Source organism: Aphis gossypii, chromosome 3 (genome assembly GCF_020184175.1).
Source record: "Aphis gossypii isolate Hap1 chromosome 3, ASM2018417v2, whole genome shotgun sequence".
In the NCBI taxonomy this organism is placed as follows: domain Eukaryota; kingdom Metazoa; phylum Arthropoda; class Insecta; order Hemiptera; family Aphididae; genus Aphis; species Aphis gossypii.
The window spans coordinates 4,821,810-4,845,725 of record NC_065532.1 but is presented as its reverse complement, the minus strand read 5'-3'; the positions used below and the strand labels follow the sequence as shown (position 1 = coordinate 4,845,725).

The 23,916-nt window shown below is 28.3% G+C and overlaps 2 protein-coding genes across 5 annotated transcripts; both read right to left on the bottom strand.

Moving 5' to 3' along the window:
- Window positions 1–323: 323 nt before the first annotated feature.
- LOC114120006 (dihydrofolate reductase) lies at window positions 324–1,090 on the bottom strand. The gene has a single exon (XM_027981764.2). It carries the CDS (start codon window positions 984–986, stop codon window positions 432–434), a length of 555 nt encoding a protein of 184 aa, XP_027837565.1. The 5' UTR covers window positions 987–1,090; the 3' UTR covers window positions 324–431.
- Window positions 1,091–3,483: 2,393 nt separating this feature from the next.
- LOC114120044 (PHD finger protein rhinoceros) lies at window positions 3,484–22,581 on the bottom strand. Of its 4 annotated transcripts, XM_050202557.1 has the most exons (14): window positions 18,868–19,376; window positions 18,329–18,440; window positions 15,891–15,954; window positions 14,807–14,907; window positions 14,587–14,735; window positions 14,254–14,504; window positions 14,027–14,190; window positions 13,810–13,958; window positions 11,250–11,537; window positions 11,013–11,186; window positions 10,809–10,936; window positions 10,499–10,745; window positions 7,291–10,408; window positions 3,484–7,227 (listed from the first exon to the last, which is right to left on the bottom strand). In XM_050202557.1, the coding sequence occupies exons 4-14, from the start codon at window positions 14,853–14,855 to the stop codon at window positions 4,886–4,888; spliced, it is 7,059 nt and encodes a 2,352-aa protein (XP_050058514.1). In that variant the 5' UTR covers window positions 14,856–14,907; window positions 15,891–15,954; window positions 18,329–18,440; window positions 18,868–19,376; the 3' UTR covers window positions 3,484–4,885. The 4 variants fall into 4 exon arrangements, with proteins under 4 accessions (XP_050058514.1, XP_050058512.1, XP_027837616.2 ...); XM_050202555.1 differs by lacking the exon at window positions 18,868–19,376 and adding an exon at window positions 22,540–22,558 and having other exon boundaries at window positions 3,484–10,408; XM_027981815.2 differs by having other exon boundaries at window positions 3,484–10,408; window positions 18,868–19,375.
- Window positions 22,582–23,916: the final 1,335 nt, after the last annotated feature.

Below are 23,916 nucleotides of genomic sequence, written 5' to 3'. Positions count from 1 at the left end.
ACATTATCTACAAGACACTAGTAATTTATCCATGATACTACTTATTAATGTATTAATATAAAATAAGAACTGTAATAAACTATGAATTACATAAATTACGAGGGTGTTTTTTAAAAAACTTTGGGTGCTAAGCACATTAGTCTTAAAATTATTTTTAAGCCAATAAATATAAAATGTTTAATAAATATCTAAAAATTAATACTTAACAGTATACATTAGATTATATAGGTACTATTGGGATAGGACTTCTGAAACCTTTAGACCAAATAGATAACTAAATGTTCCAAATAAGAGTTATAAAAATAAAAAGTTTATAACATTAGTTTTATTAATAATTAAAATAATTATATTTTCATAATTATATAGGTGCTATTATTGTTTACGTATCTGATGTATGAATACAACAATACCAATATAGCATATTTTAAAGATTACAACCTCTTAAAAACTTTAAATTCATATTTAATACCATTGTCTTCTTGAACTTCTTTAGGTACATTAGTTTCATTTATTTCTTCAAATTCTTTAAGATCAAAATCAGGAAAGAAAGTATCACACAAGTATTCCTGATCAATTTTTGTAATATATAATTTCTTGCAATTTTTGTCATTAATAGCTTCATTGTACAAACCTGAACCACCAATTACCCAAAGCTTTTCGATATGATCATTTAAATATAATGATTTTATGGCTTCTTTAAGATTTGGATACAGTAAAACACCTTCTGGTACAACATTTAAAGTTTTAGAGATTACAACATTTTTTCGTCCTTTAAGTGGCCTATACTTGTCTGGAATTGATTGCCAAGTACAACGACCCATAATAACTGCATTTTGAAGGCCTGATTGATTCACCTGAGTAGTCATTCGATTGAAATATTCCATTTCCTTTTTAATTCTCCATGGTAGATCACCCTTGTAGCCAATACCTCCATTTTTTGATACAGCAGCTATGACACTGTAAGCCATATTATCCATTGAACTCATATCAATAAAGAAAATTAAAGGTATATATAATATACTTAAATAACAATAAATAGTTAAGTTTTGATTTTTGAGATAATATGAAGTCAGAAATCAGAATAACGATTGTTTTTAATTTTTATAAGCTATTATCAATTTTCGGTTAATTATAGTGATAAGTGTTTTGTACCACGTCAAAGACCGCATACCACATTATTATATATTTCATATCATGATGAGTTTTATTACCATTTACCACTGGACACTGGCAGGTCTTCCTTATAAGCTTTTAAAGTTTTAACCTCTTTTTAGTTTTTCATTATGATTAAAATCAAATTTCATAATCATAATCGAATTACACTACTATAATTACTTATTTACCAATTTAAAAATTGTTCAGATACGTCAGTTTTAGTATTTCTACACTAATTTACGTATAGTTACCCTGACACTGCATAAAACTATTTAAGTATAAGTTTGTTTATTGTTTACTAAAACAGTCTATAAGGTGTATTTTTAATAATTTTTAATATACTTAACACCTTAGTATCTAGAAATCACTGTCAAATACTTAATTTAATAAGCAAGGGTGTATTTTTATTATTACTCAAATAATACTTAAAAATAATAATAATATCATGATAGAAATAATTATGAATATCTAATACCTATATAATATACATAAAATTTGTGTTTTGCTAATTTTCTCATTAAATATTTCCAAGTTACGTGATTATTTTTATTACATACATTTCTTAATAAAAGCTAAAATATAATTAATAAGAAAGTGAAGTAAACAAAAAATTCCCTTGAATAATTATAGATATTTTAGTTTTAAATGGGTAGTTGATTGTAAGATGGCAGAATGACTGATAAATTGGGAATATATTTTTTTTCGATAGTATTTTATAAATAAAGTGTTTTAGTTTAAAAAAAAATAGTTAATAGTAATATTAAATTAGTTGTCTGATCTCTAATAAAAATAGTTTTTAGTTTTTCTTTATGAAAAAATTAGTTTTTAGTCATTTAATAAAAAAAAAAAAAAAAATTGAAAAAAAAATAATAAATAAATAAATTAGTTGAAAATGTTACTTTGGAGAACGGGTAAAAAAATTATTTTTAGGTACCATTTATACTCAATGGTAATTCGTAATAATGAAGATGACGATTTTGCCCAAATAGGTAGGTAAGTGGCGGAAATGTAGCATTTTATGAAATGTGCGTGTCTACTGTCTGCTACTCTGCTCACACTTGGTTCTTGAACTAAATCAAAACTGAATTTTTCGAAATCGAGATTGTGTCAGGTTTATCTCTGCTTTATCTTTATAATATGGAACGCAAGTAAGCGACACTGGCTAAAATGTTAGAGGAAAATGGACAGTTGAGGAAATGGTATGTCGTTTTTGAATCGCGGACGTTTTGGCCCCGTCAAAAAACCAGTCCCCGCCAATTTTTAAAATAGGACGTTTCGTCCCGGAGAGTTATTAGACATAGGACGTTTGCTCCCCAGCATATTTTGATAAGTACTTTAATTTTAAATGAACAATTTAATTTTTAAATGACAATATTACAAAATTACAAATACATACTCAATATTCATACAATATAATTACAAATAGTCAAAATTTAAATAAATCACAATTATATTAAGTCATATTAAATTTCGTAAAAATGAATAAATGAATATATTTTTAGGTCAACTGACTTATTTTTTTAAAATAATATAAAATGTCATTATGTGGTTATTATATTTAAAATGTTGTACAAAATGACTGTAGTTTCTTTTCCTATTAAAACTAAGTATTTTCGATACATTTATTATTTCATTTTGTTTTTGTATCAATGCAGTCATTGCAGACGCATTGCACATCTGTATTAATTCGATAAATATATATAAATTAGGATGTTTAATTCTTACTATACTTTTTAAATTTTTTGTTGAACCTTTCTGACACGTTGTTGATCCGACCATAGCCTTCTTTTGTGGCATTGTAAACGTTCCACATGTGTGGTAAAAATATTGGTAGATGTCGTAGAAAGCGAGTTGTACCGTACTCCGTTATTGTGAATTTGTAAGTTCCATTGATGTAAATTGAATCGTTGGTTGAATACACCAAGATATCGTCTAATCCTTCCAATGATTTAAAATAATTGGATAATAGTGACATTCCTACATATTTTTTAAATACTTAAAGATTATAAATCTACTTAAAAATTAATAAATAATAACGATTTAAGAAACCTGAGAACCGAATGTCCTTTATTCAAAATATGCCGGGGACTAAAGTCCTGTCTTATAACTCTCCGGGACGAAACGTCCATGGATTGGTTTTTTTTTGACGGGGACGAAACATCCGTTTACCGTCGTTTTTGCAGGAAAATGGCTACGGCCGTACACTCCATACGATACGTCATTAAACATCTTCGAAAAAAGATTTTTATTGTTCGAAAATAGTACTCAAACGAGTTGTAGCCAGTTATTAATTATAATATACTGTTTAATAAAATTACAACCGTCAAATATTATTTCTGTAATTATTTATTTACAAATAAATATAAATGAGTATAATTATCTACATAATTATATTAATTTAAAAAAAGACCGAAACGATAAAGTATATACAAAACATAATAATTTATATAAAAATCGTTGAAGATTTTTCAATTTATCAATAACTTAATTCTAAAATTAATATACACATAGGTTAGAGAAGAATATGTTTATATGTATATGATTATTATGGAATAAAGTTTATACAAAATTGATAACAAAAAAATAAATTATGTTCTATAAAACTTGTTACATCGATTTATCATGAATTTACAAGTTTTCACACCATAGTATAATTTATTTGTTAAATGAAATATCTGCCAGTTGAGCTATCTTAAAATTATGGAAAATTGTATTTTTAAACACTGTAAAATTAAATGTTTTGAACACTTATAAATACAATTACAACAAAATTGTATTAATATAACTACCAACAATGTGTGATCACCTTAAAATATTACGATTGTCTATTATTTTTAAATAAAAAAAACAGACGTCCATTAATTATTTAGAATTAAAACGCTTCAAATAAAATATATTCAATAAATATATGTATAAATAATGAAAAGAATCCTACAAATTAAAACCAAATAATTTATTCTCCAAATAGTTAAAAACCTTTGTTTTAGCTAATAAAATAGTCCTAAATTTTCGTTTATTTCATTTAGATTCTATATAAAATCTTAAAATCTAACAAAAGTGAAAATTGAGATCTTTTTTTGACTAATTGTCAAATGTATTAAATGTACTTAGAGCTAAAAAAAAACTGAATATTGACTAAAAATTTAAATAAAAAAAAAATTAAGATTTGAAAAAAAAATAGAATAATTTTTTATCCCTTACAAGCTTTTTTTAATAGAACCTTTTTGTCATGTTGTCAAAAAAATAAAACAATCACAGTTAAAAAAACAACCCAAGGCTTAGAATAACGTAAACTTTAAAAAAAATTGGTAATATTATAACAAGTACAAAAAAAAAATTGATCGATTTTAATGTAAAAGGTTAACAAATAGTTAAAAAAAAATTACTTTACATAATATTTTGCATATTGCACATTAACATGAAAATTTCTTATCTTAAACTAGATAACAAAATTAAAATTAATTGACATTGCTGGCCTTAACATGATAATATCAATAACTTGGAGTATTCATAGAACATTTGTTTGTATTATTAGTTCAATTAACAACAAATTGAGGAAAACAACATTTTAATATTATAAATATACATTTGAAATTAATTAATTATTTTTTTAAATAAATAAATAAGAATGTACAAACTTAAATTAAATAATAAATTACATTTTTTTAAATTTATACACAAAACGCTTATCAATGATAAGATTGATCTAAAATTATAAGAATTTTTACCGTCACCGAACTTCACAATTATTGTTTAATGAAGTATCAGGATTAGTTTGGTTACTTGGGGGTTTCATAACATACCCTTCTTTACATCTAGATATTTTCAGTTTAATGGGAGAAGCTTTTTTCGGTTCTGTTACTGCACTGACTGCAGCTTCATCAGGCGCTGCTTTTGAGAATCTAATGATCAATTTCGGAGTGCTTTCTTTGGCTTCTATCACCTGAACTTGAGATATCTCTTTATTTGTGCGTGGTTTCTTTTTCCTGGATACAGACGGACTAGATCGGCGTTTCTTTTTATTCTTTGTAACAGGAGCTATAGGTATTGAAGTAGAAGCTAATGCATCTTCTTCAAAACGAGCAAATACTTTTTTTCTGAATTTCATACTGTCCCGCCGTAATTGTTCCATGGTAGGTGCTATCAAATGATTAGTCTCATCATTTTGAGTATCACAAATTCTTTTTTTAGGTGGACGAAGACTACGTTTTTCTTCCATTGTTGTAACCATGGGTTGTTCGCCACCAATTTTGATTTTTATCTTTGGTGTAGTAGCTTCTTTACGAATATTGTTAAAATAATTGGATTTTGGATCATCAGATCCATATTTAGTACGCTTCTTTTCCATATTGGCATCTACTACTGCTTTGTAGTCTTCTTTAGTAGGAATTGTAGTCATTGATGCAACTGCTTTTGGTATTGTAATGATATTTCGACTTAGTGGAGGGACTATAGGATGGTTAGTTGTCTGTTCGATATTATCTTGTTGGTTACAATATTGCCGAAGCAATTCCTTTTTCCTCATTTGTCTGAAATTGGAGGGTACACTAGCAGCTTCTGAAGGAGGAACTGAATGACTTGGTATATTCATACTTATAGCTGATGTATCAATTGTTGGTAATATTGGTTGATTTTGAACATTGTTATACTTAGCATTTAAGAAAGGACCTTTTATTTTAACTTTTAATTGATTCCTAGATTCGCTTTGTAATACTGTACTCGAGGCTACCGGTTCTTTTTCTACAGGAGGTGGTAGTTTAACTATTTTGATTTGGTCATCCATTGAGATTAATTGATCTTCTATATCTTTATCTTTTGAAGATAATTTTGATAAGTTCTGTAAGTCTTCTTTTAATGTATTCACAATATCAGTTACTTTATCATCTACATTGGTGTTAGCATCATAAATGTTATCGGAATATGATGCTGTATTGTCATATGAATTATATGTTCTCATATCAACAGGTCCCGGTATCATAGGAGTCAATTCATCTATTATTTGAGCTGGTGGATCTTCAATAGTAGTTTCAATAATAGGCGAAGGAGGTTTAAGTTCTTTTATACTCGCATGTTTCCTTCTGTAGTTATTAGGACTACTATGGACTTTAGGAGACACGGGCGATTTACTATCCGCTTTAACATCAGACTTTTTGCGTTCACGCATTGCTCGAAGATTCTCCATAACACCATTATTATCATTACCAAATTCTTCAACAAAATCAAGATCATAAGCAGTACCAGCCAGTTTACTAACAGCAGGATTATAATCAGTAAAATGATTTGATGAACGTCCACGCCCACGACCTCGACCACGTCCTGAAGTTTTAGACTGAGGTTTTGGCCCTCGTTTATTTTGCTTTTTGACTTCTGGTGAATGGTCTACTATTTCAGGTGATTTATAGGATTGAGCAGTAACACGGCTTGAAGATCGAGTAGGTTTAGAAGGAGATTTTTTATCAGAAGGTGTGCGATTTGAATGAGGTGAACTAGTCACCGAAGGAGATGAAGCAATAATGGACATAGGTGATCGTTCTGGTAAAGGTGTTGTAGGAAGAGCAGGGGATTGTTTAGGAGTTGGTATACTCGGAGTAGTTTGATTAGATACTTGACTAACACTGATAGGTGTCTGTACTGGTGTTTGATTAATGATGTTTTGACTAACCTCTGCTTGACATACTGATGGAGTATGTACTTCTGGAGTTGACTGTTTATTTGAAGGTATTTGGTTTGGTGTTGGTGTTGTTAATTTATTGTTGGATGTTACTTCTGTATTAGTAATTTTACTTTGACTAATAACAGATTCTTGGTTGTTAGAAACTGTTTGTGGAAGAGTCACTTCAGTTTGGTTATTTGAAGTTACTGGTACTTGATGTTGATTTGATGTTGATTGTACGTTAATTTCTGGAGTTTGGTTATTTGTTGAAGTTGGGATTAGATTATGACCACTAGACATTTGATTACTAGTAGAGACTCTAGGAGCCTTAGGAGATTGTATTGTTGGTAAAATAGATAATTGATTATCTATCATAGATGCTTGATTAATTGCGTTGAATACAGTATGCATCACAGTTTCTGTATGCAAAGGTAAATTATTAGTACCAGGACCCATCAAAAGATTGCTATCGTTATACATACTTATATCATTAAATTGTGGAATAAAATTATCGTGATGTGTCATTGGAGATATCATTGCTGCAGTAAATGCCATATTTTGGGTTGATGAAGTGAAGGCTGCTGTACATGGAGTTTGTAAATGCAAAGGTTTATTCAACTCTGGCATCAATGATTGATGAGTTGAGAATGGTGGAGGTATTGAAAATTGTTGAGGATTAAAAGTTCGTGATGAAGACATAAATGACATTTGATTACTAGTAGGTGGATTCATTATAAATGAAGCATCTGAATATTGAGAATACTGCATATTATCCATTTGCATTGGAACAGATGAAGGAAATGGATGTATATTTTGATATAGCGATTCTGTTGTACTTGGATCTCGGTGTTCCGGAGATGGTTCATTTGATGTATCTGAACGTCTGGATGGCATAACAACGCTATCTGACCAACGGTTGGCATCATTAATATCCTGATATGGAGATTCTGCTTGACTACGCTGACTTGGTGGTACCCACCTCTCATCGGATAAAGCACTTTCGCTCCTATCCAATTTATCTCGTTCTGGAACTTTATTCACATCTACTACTTCATTGGACTGTTGATTGAATTTGTTATACGCATTATAAAGAATATTATCTGTCTTTTGTTCTGGTTCAGATGGTTTAGGAGGGTCGAGTATTTTAGGAGTATCGTTTATTAACTCAATATTTTCTATATTCTCATTTTCTAATGGTACAGATTTTTTGGTGATTCCTAATCTTAACTTTTCAACAAGGTTTAACGTTTCTCTAGCTGTTACTTCTTTTGAATCATCTTTGAAGAGGAATTCATTGTTGAATGTGAAAGACAATGGAGCATTTCGAACATCAGTATCTCTTGTCAACCCAAATCCTTCTTCATTAGCTGCTTGTTCAACAGCAAGCATATCATTATCAAAGTCAAAATCTGGAATATCTTTGTTACATTGTTGTGGAGAAAAAATTGATCTTTGACCACCAGAAAAATGATTATTACAGTTGAATGGAGTTTTAGTACATTTTTTATTCTCATAATCAATATTATTAACCAATTCTCGTTCTATATCTTGTCTGGTTAAAAACGAAGAACTTAATAAATTTTCATCTTTGAGATCATTTAAACGATGACCACCTGGTAAATACAAGTTTAACTCATCAGTTTTTTTATTTTCTTTATCAGATGTATGTTGTACTGGTGGAACATTTTTATTTTTCACTTCTTGAATGTTTTTGTTAAGGCCATGATCTTCCTTGAGAACTCTCTGATCACCATCATCAAGTTTCAACTTCTTCTCAATCTCTTTGTCCTCAATTGCATGTATGGGCTGTTTCGTTTCTTGTTTAATTCCGACCGGCTGACTAGTTGATGTTCCAACGTAGTCACGATCGCTCGATTTTCTATTTCCATCATCCCTGACACTAGAATCTCCACATGTGATGATTTGAACAGTATCGCATCGATCACTTCCAATCGATTTTCTTCTAGATTCCTCTCTCTTAGGTGGCGGATCCTGAAACCTGTGTTCAGGCCGCCTGTCGGAAGTTTTAAGCTTCTTGTCTGGCGCCCTGATCACTTTTTGGTCTTTATCAGACTCACTACTAGAGGAGGAACTAATTTTAATTGGCTTATTTTCTGATAACCAAGCTTTAGCTTTAGGAGGGCTTTTAGTTTTATTAACTTCTTTTTGTGGACTTACACGTTCAATAGATTTATTTTTCTTTTCAGGTTCTGTATCACTTTCAGAAGAAGATGAACCTGATGAAGATGAAGAACTAGAAGTACTTGAAGTACTTGACGAACTACTAGAAGAACTACTGCTCGATGTAGAGGATAAAGAAGACTTTGTACTACGTTTTGACTTATTAGTTGAATCGTCTTTTTTAACAGGTTCAGGTACTTTAGTTTCTTCAACAGGTTTTGTCATACCACTCTTAATGCCTTGAATGGCTTTTTTAGCGGCTTGCCTTTGTGGAACAATACTGAATGAATCTTGCGGATCTGATTCTTTTTCTACTGAACTTAGTTTTTCAGCGTTTTTAATTTTATTAACTTTAGTGGGCTGTTTATCTGGTGATTTAATATTAGATGTAACTCTTTCAGGAGATTTTTTATGGGTTGAAAATAATTTTTCTGGAGATTTCTTTTCATTTAATTCATCATGCTTATTATGTACCCGATGAATACTTTCAGTAGCTTTCTTAGCAGCTTGTCTTTGAGGTACAATAAGTTCTGTAGGCACGGTAGGATTATTTTTAGTATCTTCTTTTTTCGTTTTCTTAGTATCCTTCTCCAATGTTTCTTTAGTCTTAGAAATAGAAGAAGTAGTTTTATCTTTTACAACTTTAGCTTTAGACTTTCCTTGAGAGATTTCTTTAACTGCTGCTTTTGTATGTGTGTAAGAATGGCCATCTTCCTTAGTTGATACTTCAGAATCTGAGTCTGAATAAATATTATTTACCTTAGTTGGACGTTTTGATGAAAGTTTAGGTAAAGAAACATCCTCACTATCATCACTACCAAATTGCTTTTCAATTTGTAATAATTTTTTATTAGGTGATACATTCCACTTTTGTTTTACTTTATCATTTTCTTCTTCAGTAGATGAATCAGTAGAAAGTTTTGTTTTTGAACGTTTTTTATTCAGCCTTTTTTCTTTTAATTTACGTTTGTTCAACATAGATTTGATTAATTCAGCTTCATCCATACTTGATCGTTCACTACTGATTAGTTTAGGAGGTTTTAGTTCAAGATCACTACTGCTTGACAAACTTGAGTATCGTATAGATCCATTGATATAAGACCGTTTATATGGATTATTACTTTGGGGCCATTTTAAACTAGTATAATTAGATTTTTCTGGCGAAACACCTCCAGCAATACGAGATAACATAGTTTCAAAATCAGTGCTTAAGTCTGGAGCATCAGGATATGAGTATAATCTATCATATATTGATGGTCCATGATTAGCTTCTTGAACAGCTGATACTTCTGCTGAACTAAGATTAAGCTTACTATCTGAAAGAACTGCCGCTTGTTTGTGAAAAGTTTGCTCACGTAAACTGAGTAAATTACGAGAAAGTTTTTCTCTTCTGCTGACCATGTAACACAAATTCCGTACCTAACAACCAAATTTAATTTGATAATTAACCAACTCAAATAATTGTAACATAAAATAACAATTATTTTTTATTTTAGATTTATAACTTACCCTTTCTAAATCTTGTCTAAGTTGTACAAACATTTTATGTTTTTCTAAATCTGCTTGCTCTTGCTGTCTTCCAAGAAGATCACCATCGTCAGATTTTGGTAATAACAATGGCCTGTTATTTCCAGACCTTCTTTTTAATACCCAATAATTATAAATGTATAAAATACCATCATTATCAACATCACGACATTGTGTAACATCAGTGACATTAACATGTTTTTCAAATTCACTTTCGATTTCTTGCAGCCTTAGGAAAATCATTTGTATTTTTATAAAACGAATTATTTAAAATTTTATGTAATATACATACTTGGCAGCTCTAGCTTGATTTTTTTCTTCCGATGTCATATCTTTACGTTTTCTTTTTGTAGAATCTTCATCTTCTGAATCAGAATTTCTATCTTTTTTACTAGTTACACTATGTTTTTGACAGTATGACTAAAATATTTAAAAATATTATTCCATAAAACTATTTAATCTTATTAAAAGATGTTAAATGTATAATGATACTAACTCGTAATTTTACTCCATCTTCAGCACTCTCATCTTCAATAATAGCTCTCATTTCAAGACCATGCTTAAAAGCACAAGTAACGTGATACGCAGTCTTGCATGTCTTAACTGAACACTGTATACATGCTCCAACTCGTTCTCGACACAAGACACATATAAGTGCCCATCTACTAGGCTAAAATTATAGAATATTATTAATTCATGATTTACTATATTAATTTCTAGTAAAAATACGTACAGGTATACTAGATATTTTGGTTATAGGTTCCATTTTTTCTACACATCCAATACTAACTTCAGGTATCCACAATGCACATGACACATGTGCCCATTTATGGCCTGATCGTGTGCATTTCATTGCACCATTTTTATTTGGACAAAGTACACATTCAGGACGAAAACGTAAAGTACAAGTACGACACAGCCATGACCCAGAGGGAATAGTGGTAATACCATAACATGCTTGATGAACACAAATATTGCAATTATCACAAAAAACCATTTCATTTCCGTCTTCTGAATCAGGCTAAAATGATAAAAAACATTTATTAAATATTTATTAATCTTTAATTATTTCCAATATTAATCACTAATTAACTTATACACCAATGCTTTTAGAAAATTTATGTTTTAAAGCAGTGGTTCCCAAACCGTGCACAAATTATTAATTTAAAATGTAAAGAAATTTTTTTGGCTTTGTCTTTCAAGATATTCACAGCAGGGCAAGGACTCCACCACAGCTGAATTTGATCCAAAAAAGACATCATAGGAAAAAAAACTTTGGGAACCACTGTTTTTAAGCATGACATAACCATAGCTATTCAACTTTATCAACAATTATAAGAATTCAACGTATTTTATTTTATAAAAATATGTTATATTAAGTGAGCCATAGAGTATTTCAAATATCTAAGGTTAAAAGAGCTATTTAGAGGTAGTCCTATCTTATTTATAAACAAATATATTCTAAAAGTATGTTAAATAAATAAAATAATAACTGTTGGTAATATGGTATTGAAAATATTATCAAACATCTCCTATGTGAAAATAATAGGAGCCTTCCATGGCCATACAACAGCAACTTAACAACTCCCATCCACTAGCATCTAAGTATATATTTTGGTAACGGAGACGCCATTACTATGAATTTATAAACACCACAATTTGAAACCAATATTAATAGACACTTTTTTTTTTTAATATTAAATTACAAATTACTTACCAAATAAACATGGATTCATAAAAAAAAGGTTATTAAATTTATGTAAACATTTTTATATTTTGTTACCTATATTGTTTATATTATATTATTATATAATACATAATGTACACCTAACATACATTCAATGTATGGACATCAACAACACTAACGTTTTTGGTAAGAAATGATATATTTACCATTGTATTAGGTTTTTATTTTTGAATGACAATAGTTTTATTAAATGATTTTTAATTTTAAATTGTATTTTTTTAAGTATATTCTTTGTATGATACTTCCCTTAGTTAAATTGTAATAATACATAAAACAATAACAACTATTTAAGTTATACTTTAACTTTAAAATCTTCATATATATATATATTTTTAATTAAACCATTGTTTATTTCATTAACCTAATATATAAAAAAAATCTCAAAATGTTTCTAAACAGAAGATCTGTTTACTATGATTGTAAATAATGGCGCTATCATCCTAATTTTTATTGTTACTTGTGCATCGAAAGCCAATTAACTGAAAGATTAGATCATTGCTATAACTCTTCAAGGAGTTTAATACTAGTAAATCAGATAAAATCATAAAAAATAACCAATTTATAACCAAAATTATCATTAACATTAAACTATTAATTGTTTTATCAATAATCATAACTTTAAGGGGGTATAATTTCAGAGTACTTGAAATAAATTAATTGATAGTTGTATGCATGTAAATATACAGTTGTATTTTAATTCATAAGGCATGTTATTACAATACTTACCTAAAAAATAAATTTAAGTTCAATGAAAATAGTTAAAATGAATTTGAGAAGAACAAAATAAAATTGAGTGTTGATAAATGTTCACCCTTTTAAAAATAAAAATAAGGAAAGTCCAAACAAAAGCTCTTTGTTAACTGTCTAAAAAATGTTGTAAGCATCCCAGTTACTTTAAATGATGCAATATGGCAACTAGTTTTAAGAGTACCTACAGAAATAATGAAAACAGAACAAAATATTATTGCGAATTTTAAATCTTGGCAAAATGTTAAAATCCAAATAATTAATTTGCAAAATGTTCTATCAATTATTATTTTAAACAATGTTATTGTCACTTAATTGATTAAGTGACAATAACATAGCTCTAGGCGTATGTAATGCTCTTTCATTCAACATACATCAGACGATTTGTATAATAGAACCAATTTTGTGTTATTTTAAATATGAATGCAAATTGATCAAATATCAAAATGTTAGCAATTTGGATTTTTATAGTATTTAATTATTTAATGGGTTTACTAGCTTTTAAAATATTTAATTTTAAAAATACGTATTACTCATTTAAAGATAAAATATAATAAAACAAATATACTAACACATTTAATGTTCTTACCTTAATATATTAAAATATAATAGATTAATTTATTTAATTTTTAATTTATTATTCACCTAATTAAGAACACAAAATTGGTTTAGCTGAATTCAATTTATACATATATCAGAGACAACACATGTGAGTATGTCGTCTTCTTAGCATAAAATACATAATAACTATTCTATTTTATTATGTAGATATATAATAAATTTTAATAAATAAACTAACCGATCGACACACATCACAGATAACATTTTCATCATATTCAATTCCAAGACCTTCTTCTTCCTTGATTATCTTTTGCACTTTTTCCCAGCACCTCATTTCTAACTCTTCCATAACATTCTCAAATTGATCATCTTTTATTTTTGGTAAGCCTAAACAATCATTTTACAAATTTAAGTTAATATTTCAATTCATATGTTTAAAACTTTCAACTTATTACCTCCTAATGATCTTTCACTATTACATAGTTTTAACCAAGCTGTATCTAAATCATCCATATCATATGAACAAGATTTTTCTGCTTTCAGAGGTAAAAGTGACAATTGATGTTCTTCAGTTTTAAAATGTTCATCTTTAGTGATGCGAATATATTTATGTTTTGGCCTAAAATAAAAACATCATATTATAATAATTATATTATAAGATTTAATATATTAAAATACTTACAGTTTGAATTCAGTTTGTTGAGTATGATAAATTGATGAAGGTGAACTCCTAGGTGATTTAGTTGAAGACGGCTTGCAGACAACGGGAATTTCGTGAACACTTGATCCCGGTAAAGAGTCTGGATTAACTGGTACTTGCACACCCCGTTCCCACTCTTGTTTCCATTGGTCACTGATAATCCAGTATGCATCAGTAGACAACTGTTCAGAATCAGGGAGCTTCATGGCACTGATCAAGTCTTTACGAAATAACTATAATAGGATATTTAAAATATATATATATATATATATTAATATAAAATTCATAAAATGTAAGTAAAGAAAAACAGTTTACTTCTGCTGGTGCATCAGTGGTAATCCGTGTATTATAAATTGATGATGGTATTCTCATATCTGAACGCGAGCCACTTTGAGTATCTAAGGAGGACGCTTCTTCTTCTTCCTGTAGCGTCGAAGGGCGCCCCTTCCGCCTCTTTGTCGGTACTATAAAAAGAAAAAATAGATAAATATATTTTAATAAATTACTTAATATACTTATACTAATTAGTACTTACATGGACATTCATCTTTAGAGATCGGTTGACGTTTAGTTCTATATGACATGCTGAGTTTGCAAATGATAAAAACCTAACTCCGCCTTCTGCAGCATTGATGCCTGTTTTATAATAACAGTCATAATGTAAAACCGTTTTTTTTTAATTTTTTCAAAAATATTAGTATTTATTAAAAATGTGATTCAACAGATTCAATTTACTATAGATATAACTTAATTATAATAAATTACTAAATAACAATAAATGAATGTGGCATATTATTTTAATACAAAAATTATAAAATGATTTACAAAACTAAGATGACCAAAGATCAAACAACTAAAATATATATTTCAATTACATAAAATAAATTGTATACATAAATATTCAAATATGTATATTTTTAACATAGGCCTTATACTAAATAGATAGACCAAATTTTATAAATACACTAAGGTTATAAAATTAAAATTAACTGAATAAGAACAATTTCAAATTTAATTAACATAATATACCTACATTTATTTTTTATTAATTCGTTAAATTTTAATCATATTGTATTCTTTTTTTTAATGATTTAAGGTATTTTATTCTATTCTGTAAAGTGTAATACCAATTAGTAACAACTATTTCATAAAATTATTCCAATTACACGATAATTCATAATATAAAAGATTTTAGAAACGATTATTTAGGATTTAACTTTAAATGATTCTTTATCCAGTCAATTTAGATTTTAGAGCCATATTATAATAAAAGTCAAAATGGCTATAGTGAGTTTATGTAAATATTAGTAAAATAAATAGGTATTGATCGAGGTAATGATATTTAAAGAAAATACAAGCTTCAATATACATGTATGACCTATATGAAAATTAAAAACTAGAAGTGTTTCTAATAATGTGTATTAACCTAATACCTAACCTAATCAAAAAAGGTTCAATTTAACATAATTTGATGAGAAATTAGTAGTTACTTGTATAAATTAAGTATACACTATATTATAAAGTATTATCATATCTGTAATTATGGCTCTATATATGCCATTAATCTCTAAGCCATAATAATAGTAAAAGATTTATTAAAAAAAACTCCATGTACTTACCACATAGCAGAGTTAAAATGAAGGTGTATGATAAATTTTCTTATTTTAGTTTTTGAAAAAATAACTGAAAAAAAAATATATAATACATTAATTATTATAGCATATAATAATAAAATTAATTTTACATTACAAAAAATGCCAAATATTTAACATTTTAAAATTAAGTATAGTCAATATAGCAAGAAATACAAAAACAAATAGGTATATACATATTTACAGCTCACATATTATAGTATGGTTTAATAAACAAATAAAAATATAGGTAGTTAATTTATAAAAAAGAAATTAAAATATTAAGCTGAATTACACTTAAAGTTTTTCTTGACTTTTTCAAACATTTACTCTCTACAATATATATCATAGAAATATTCCAAAATTATATATTCTGGTTCAGAAGTTAAGATTTTAATTTATTAAAAGCACATTTAATTGAAATACTTGACTCCACGAAAGATACTATTAGCTAAGCAATGGATATCAACCACTAGTTACATTTTTATTTACATATATATATAAATTATAAGAAACTGAGGTGAGTTATTACAAAATAGAAGAATTATCATCAAACGAGATGTGGCTATTTAAAAACGGAATTGCTTTCTACTCAGAACATAATCAACTCTTAGGTGGATAATATTGACATAGTTATCAATTATACAAGCCAGTGCATTGAATAATACTATTTTAATCTCTTTTGGTTAATTGCTATGCATTCACACCTTGTTCTAAGAGGGCAATATTGTATGATCTGTTGGTAATATATCTAATTTTAAAGGCAGACAGCGGGTTAATTCAAAATTTCTTGTTATGTGTATTTGAGTAGGTATATGAAGTTTAAAAATGGAAAAGAAGTGGAACATGGCGAGCATCTTGGTCGTCCTTGCAACAAATTGACATCGAAAAAATTGTCTAAAACAATCAACGTCTCGGCATTCGCATATTGCAGACATAGTTAATATTGACAAAGAAACAGTTTAGATCAAATTAGGTCAGATTTATGGAAGGCAATGCATGGATTCTGCACAATGCTATTTCTGTTAAGCAATTCTTAGCTGATTAACACATTTTAGTACTCAAACATTCTCCATACTCGCCAGACTTAGTACCTTATGACTTTAATTTATTCCCAAAAATAATATTTGGGGTTCACTTAAAGACTGCCAGCACTTACATTGTGTGAGCTAAACTCTGATGAAATATCCGTAAATTATTGGTGAATTAATTTAGGAAAAAACTTGATTAAGAAAAAAAAAAAAACAAGTATAAAATCCAGTGTAAAACATAGTGCACCAAGAGTATCAAAGCTATCAAATCTTCAATAAGTATTAGTCTGCTAACTTGAAGCTAAATGGTTTATAATGGTATATGGTTGAAATTCAGTTTCATTGGTATTTATATAAGTTTTACTGAGTCCATACCTTTACAAAACGTTGAAGTATTGTTATTGAAAGTCATAAAGTATAAGGACATAAAGATAAAGTGTTAACCAAAGAAAACGATTCAACCATATTTATTAAAGTAAATTTTAAGCCCGTGTAAAAATCTGTCAACTGCAAGTAAACCGCATCCTATATAATAGACTTATTAATATTATTAATGATTTCTAATCCTATTGAATTCAAAAATAAGTTATCATTGGATAGTTCGATTTATTATTATTGTTATAAAACATTTGAAAGAAACACTTAATAAACAAATAACAAAAATTGTTTTAAATGCATAAAACTTAAAGACAAAATAAAAAAAATATATATATTTTGAGTTCTTTAACCCATAGGTACCTAGGTACCTAATTAAATATGTTTAAAGTAAAATTTTCATAATACATTTAAACTTTAAATATTCTCAAACTTGATTATTTTAAATAATTATCACTCAATTAAGACCTTGACTTTATATCCACTATCATCAAACTTATTTTTAACACCAATTTTTTAAACATACTTTATATTTTTGACTGTTGTATTTGTTTACCATCTAATGAATCACTGTTACTGAGGATTACTTTAAATAAAACAATAAAAATATAACTAATATAAAAAGTAGGTTGTTATAGAAAATTAATAGAAATAAATAGCATACAGATATCTAACTTATAACAATTAGATATTTTTTTTCTATGATGATATTAAGAAGGTTTTGGGTCACAGATAGCCACAATATTAACAAGTAAACAAAAGGAATATGTTGTCAATAACTTTTAATAATTTTAATGTATACTTAGTGAATTAAACAACACATGCAAAATAATAAGAGGATAACAATTTAGCAAGCTGAAAGAATAGATTCATTGTGTCAGTAGTACATACAGAAATAAAGTTATAGGATCTATATAAGATGGTTTACTCATAATTAAAAATTATCGGTGCACTGTACGCACAAACACTTACATGACAACAACTACATGAATTGGTTTGTGACAAGTGTCGACGACTTACCAGGTATATCGTGTTTTGCAATAATCAATTTTCTAACGCCAAGCAGGTTGGGACTGTACTCATGCTAGCGCATTCCATCGCAGCCGAAACGCGGGACGTCATTTGACAATCGCTAGGAACACAAACGAGAGACATAAGAAAAAAACGTTAGGGCGCTTGTTAATCTACGGACTGAGTTGCACGTGCAGTAAAATTACACAATAAATAAGTTATGGGGAGGGGGCATGAAAAATTAAGAAAATTAGTATAAGTTCGTATTGAAAGAATATACAATATAATATTAATATAACATAATTAATATTTTAACATTCGGGAGCGTAATAATAAAACGTAGATAATGACAACAAATGCGGGCGGCCGGCAGATGGCACCACCGCCGTTTTCCCGTGTTTTCGTGTTTTGATTTGACGGGAAAGAGAAAAAAAAGGACGAAAAAAAAATCGTTAACAACTGAAATTGCAATAGGTTCCGCGACTCGTCCGAGTCGTAGTCCGATCTGGCTAACCCAAGGAAATTGTGACAAATACCCGCGTACTTACATGTGTGTGTCACAGACTAAGTAATCCCAAACAGCTCTCAACACGTCCTATACAATCGGTCGGGGGGGCCCGTTTACATTGGCGGCGGTACGGGTCGGGCGAGAGCGCGGTTCAATGGACGATGGCGGCGAGATGCGCAAACGGACGAACGGTCGCGGCGACGTGTACGCGACGGAAGACGTCCGAACGGCGGTAATAAACAAGGAGTACGGACACACCAAAATGCGAGCGGTACAGATTTCGCACTTATCGTTTCATGCTCGACACTTGCGAGTAGCGATTGGCGATATTGGTATATAAAAAAAAAAAAAACAAAAAAAAAACAAAAAACACCTTCCTGCTCCTGATGACTACAGTGCTGCCAACAGACGCGCCACTCTTCTCCCCACCACAAGAAAATACCGTTTCGTGATATACGAACGCCTTCCGATTCGACGGACAATCACGGATAAAATTCGAATTTTGTGATGTAAAATACTGTGGTATTTCTGTTGTATTTATTCGTTTTCTATTAATATATTATTACCACGAATTAAGATATACCTTAATTTTATTAGTATATCTTAATTCGTGATTATTACTTAGTATTATTATTTTTACCCGTCTTAACGTTATTTGTTTTTACCCTTAAATAAAAATGTCTTATATTATTATGTTTGTACGACACGGCTTGTAGATTAATTATAGATAAGGGGACAATATTTGAAATTATAATATAATACTGTGTATTTCATTTACACAATTTCAGACTTCATGTAATTAAATGTTATACAAACCATCCGAAGTTCCGAAAATAATAATATAATATTATAAAAACAAGATTGTTGGTAACGATTTATTTTTCAATAGTAATATTAATATATCTAATTAATGTTTACGGAGCGAATAAACTATGATATTGAAAATTGAAATTAGAGTCCTATCGCCGAACAGTCGCAGTCATAATCGTATATAAATGCTAAATTTCGTCCGGTAATAATTTATTACATATTTATATAGGTACACATCACACAATAAGACATAAGTCACAAAAATACTTTTATTAAGATATTAGATAGTATTAATGATAATATAGTTATATATAATATAGATTAACAATACATGTATCTAAATTATGAAGTTTAAAAAAATATGCATTATTCAGATCGTCGAGAATGCGAACGATTTTTGCGGGATTTTACCTAAACGCGCGCGGTTGGTACTACGCTAATGTTATACATCGTTTGGCGCCACATTCTTGCAAGATCTTGTGTACACATATTTTTAAAACATATTATGCCTGTGGTAACTCGTAAATAAACCGCGTGCGGTGGCATGGTATGATTTAATTCTGTATAATGATATAAATATATGATTTTTACTATTGTCAAAAACAGACTTTTAAATAATCTAAAAATCGTATTAAATTAACACATTTACACAGGTAAAAATATAAGTAATAACCACTCGAGAGCGTGAGAGAGTAATCGATAAGTAGCGGCGGTGGTATAAAGGCGAACTACATAGTCCATATACATGTGCGTATTAAATTTCCAACTGATAATAATTCATAATATTATGTATTTTATATATTATTAATTCGTTTGGCTTTATTAATTATTATGTAATGGTTATTTTATAATTTATTATAAACAATAATATATTTAATGTAGGTATAAAACTACATAAGAATATAAGATATTTAAATATATTACAGACTACAGTACCTATTTGGTATTCCCGCTTTTTCCCTTCACAATCACACGGCGGTCACCAATAGTGCCCACTGCCCATTAAAGAGGTGCTTGATAAATGAGAGTTAAAACCTTAAAAGTATAAAAACATCCACTTCTAACTTAATTTTATATTTTTATCAGTTATCATCCACAACAGGCTAGTTTAAAATCACGGTTTAAGATAGATTATTTTATTAAGATTATAGTATATCTTAACCATTGAACTATAGTTTTTTATGTATAGTTCAATGATCTTAACCGTGTTTCAAAATAATAATAATAATTAAATAAAAATTTTTCTTTTTCTTATCAATTATAATTTATAAAAAAATATTTCTAAAACATACCTAATATCTAATATTAGTTATTATTTTTTGTCTGCGTGTAGATAGTTAATATTTGGAACGAATGCAGTCATGTCATGCATTTATGCCTAATATTTATATATGTGGCTAGTAAGTTGAATGCATATTTAGTACCTATTAATAGTATTTGGTACTTTTTCCAAATTAAGGTAAACAATTTCGTTCTTAATTTAAATAGAAGTCAATATTGATCGCGTTCTATTTAGGGTTGCTTCTCAGTTCTCACCAGCATAATATCCGGTTTTACATACAAATCTACGGACTACGGGTACAGTGAATTATTCTCCATGTCGTAAAATTAATCTTATTTATATAATTATATATAGTTTGTCAATAAACAACGAGAACGATTAATAGTTCTTAATCTATTTAATTAATTAAATTAATTTTATGGTAATATTGTCCAAAAGTTAAGAAAAATATTTACTAACTATACAACTAGACAAGTAATGTTTAAAAAGGTGGTCTAATGGGTTATACGTATTTGCTTACATATTATGTATAAGTATGTAAGGTTTATTCTACTAAATTTACACAATAAGATTTAATTTTTGCGGCCACAGGGGGGGGATCTATCCCCCATATCATCCCCTCCCTCGTAGATCCGCCACTGGACCTCAGACATTAGAGTAGCTCCCTATAATGAATGTGTTAAATTTTAATACAATAATAGGTATTAAGTATCATAATTCATAATCATTGTATACGAAAAACGATTCTGAACTAGCCTAGGATATATTTTCTACTAGGTTGTGAAAAAGGTGGTTTATATTTTAATGACCTGATTATCCCAAAAATTAAATCATGTGCAGAAAATGCCAATTTAAAAAACTAGTGAATGTTTCACGTTTCTACAACTAGTAATTTTAACTATAACAAAAATCTAATACTTTTTAAATAATTATTGTTAGACAAACTTATGAAAAATCTTGTATTAAATTTTCAATTCTTAGCTACATAAAAAAACATTTATATAAGCTTATCTAGAAAATAATTTGCAAATATTCATGATTTTTATCAAAATTTGAACTTCAAACGCTAATTAAAAAAATGAATTCTTAAAATTTTGTATTAAATTTCCAAGTATTTTAACTCAGTCAAAAAATTTTATTTACATTTATAAAAAGATATATTATCATAAAAATATTTAAAATGCCTATAAATAGCCTTTAAAAATAAGCGAAATGTTTTGAAATTAAAATTATGTAAAGAATATACCAACCTAAATACATAATTGGTTAAATTTTGAAGTATCTACGACATACATTTTGAATAATAAATATTTTAAATCGTTTGTGTATGTATCGTTACGCGATTTTTTAAAAATTTAAATTTTAGACGCTTATAACATTTTTCCCTACAATGACGCTCGAGTTTTCTTTAAAGATATTTGAAGCAAGGGTGCAAGACCGTAACTGATAGTAGAGTCCAGGGTTCGGACCCCCCCCCCTCCGAAATGTTTAAAAGTTGAAAGATTTTTTTTATCATAAAAATAAATGTATTAATATGTTAGCATAATATATTTACATTTATTTATTGATACATATTTTAAATAATAGGTATACGTTGTAGTAAAATAAATAGGTACATACTTTCTTAAATTATTCATACATACTTTTTAGTGCTAGAAATTTACTCTTAGTTATTTTTAAAAATTTGTGGTTGATATATTTGTATGTTGAATGACAAAGTTTTAAATTATGTGATTTTGGTAGTTATGGTAACACCAGTGTGAAACTGAATTAACCTTATAGTTCAACAATAAGTTATATTTAAAAATTAAAATAGATAAAATGTCAAATCATATTATATGTTATATTAACTATTGATTGTTATCACTTATCGTTTTGATATCATACTTTAATTATTGTTGTCTCAAATTAAGAGGATTATGTCACATTGGTCATTTTCAGCGGTAAAAATACGTCTACGAAAAACAAACGAAACAGCATCAATAAGTGTTTTTAGAGTAAAAAAACTCAATATGAAATTTATAAAGAACAATATTTAGGAGGGAACCCCATCGGTGTTTTTCGAAATATTAAGCAGTAAAAAAGTGACAGTTATTTAAAAAATGTAAAAAAAAGGTTTTTGTGTCTTTAATATCGAGCTCTGTATTTGTATTAATACAAAACCTCGATAAGGTTCCCTTTGAAATATTGTTCTCTATAAAATTTATCATAAAATTATAAATGAGTTAATTTAATTCAAGTAAATGATTATTAATTAACATTTAACCCTTAATAAGTGTTTATTTTGCTTAAATTAATGCGCACAACAGGTCATCCTGAATTCCTGAGTAGGAACATTTTTTAATTTTTGACAATGGTATTGATTCTGAACAAAGAATTTGGACCCTCCACCGTCTCCACCCTCAAAATTTGTTTTCAGCTACAGAAATTGTATGTACTAATTAGGAACAATAATAACTATATGCCATATGGATTATTTTTCTAAAAAATGTTGATTTAGGTACTTAATTCAAAATTCAAACAAGTAGTTTTCAACTATTAAAATGTTTTTAAAAACATTAATGTCTTTGAAATTAATTTAACAAAAATATAAAGTTGACCAAGAATATTGAATTTAGTGATTATTATACTTGGACCATATTGAATTATAAATATTAATAAATAATTTAATAATAGATTATTATCAATTACTAAAATTTTCAAATCGTCTTACAATTAGTTAAATTAAACCAAGGTTAAACCGCTGAATTCGGCCAGTAAAATCAGTAATCGAGGTTTAAATTAATCTAAGACCGTGGTTTAAACTATGATTGTAAAACGGACACTTAAAATCTTCAAATCCGTAATCAATTATCATAAACTTATAATATCCGTACTCCGTAGTACACTAGTATAGTTAATAACGTCCGTGTGTTTGGAGATTGAAAACGGATGAGAATGAGATGAACAATGCTCCAAGAAAGATTCAGAAGTTTAGGGTTCATTAATATTGAAAAG

Bases quoted from the DNA above. Each gene is read 5' to 3' on its own strand.
- LOC114120044 (XM_050202556.1), bottom strand. From the start codon at position 14,855: ATGTCATATAGAACTAAACGTCAACCGATCTCTAAAGATGAATGTCCA. The intron at 11,187-11,249 runs GTACGTATTTTT...CTATAATTTTAG, and splicing joins CCAAAATATCTAGTATACCT to CCTAGTAGATGGGCACTTAT. The intron at 10,937-11,012 runs GTTAGTATCATT...TAAATATTTTAG, and splicing joins AAGATGGAGTAAAATTACGA to TCATACTGTCAAAAACATAG.
- LOC114120006 (XM_027981764.2), bottom strand. From the start codon at position 986: ATGAGTTCAATGGATAATATGGCTTACAGTGTCATAGCTGCTGTATCA.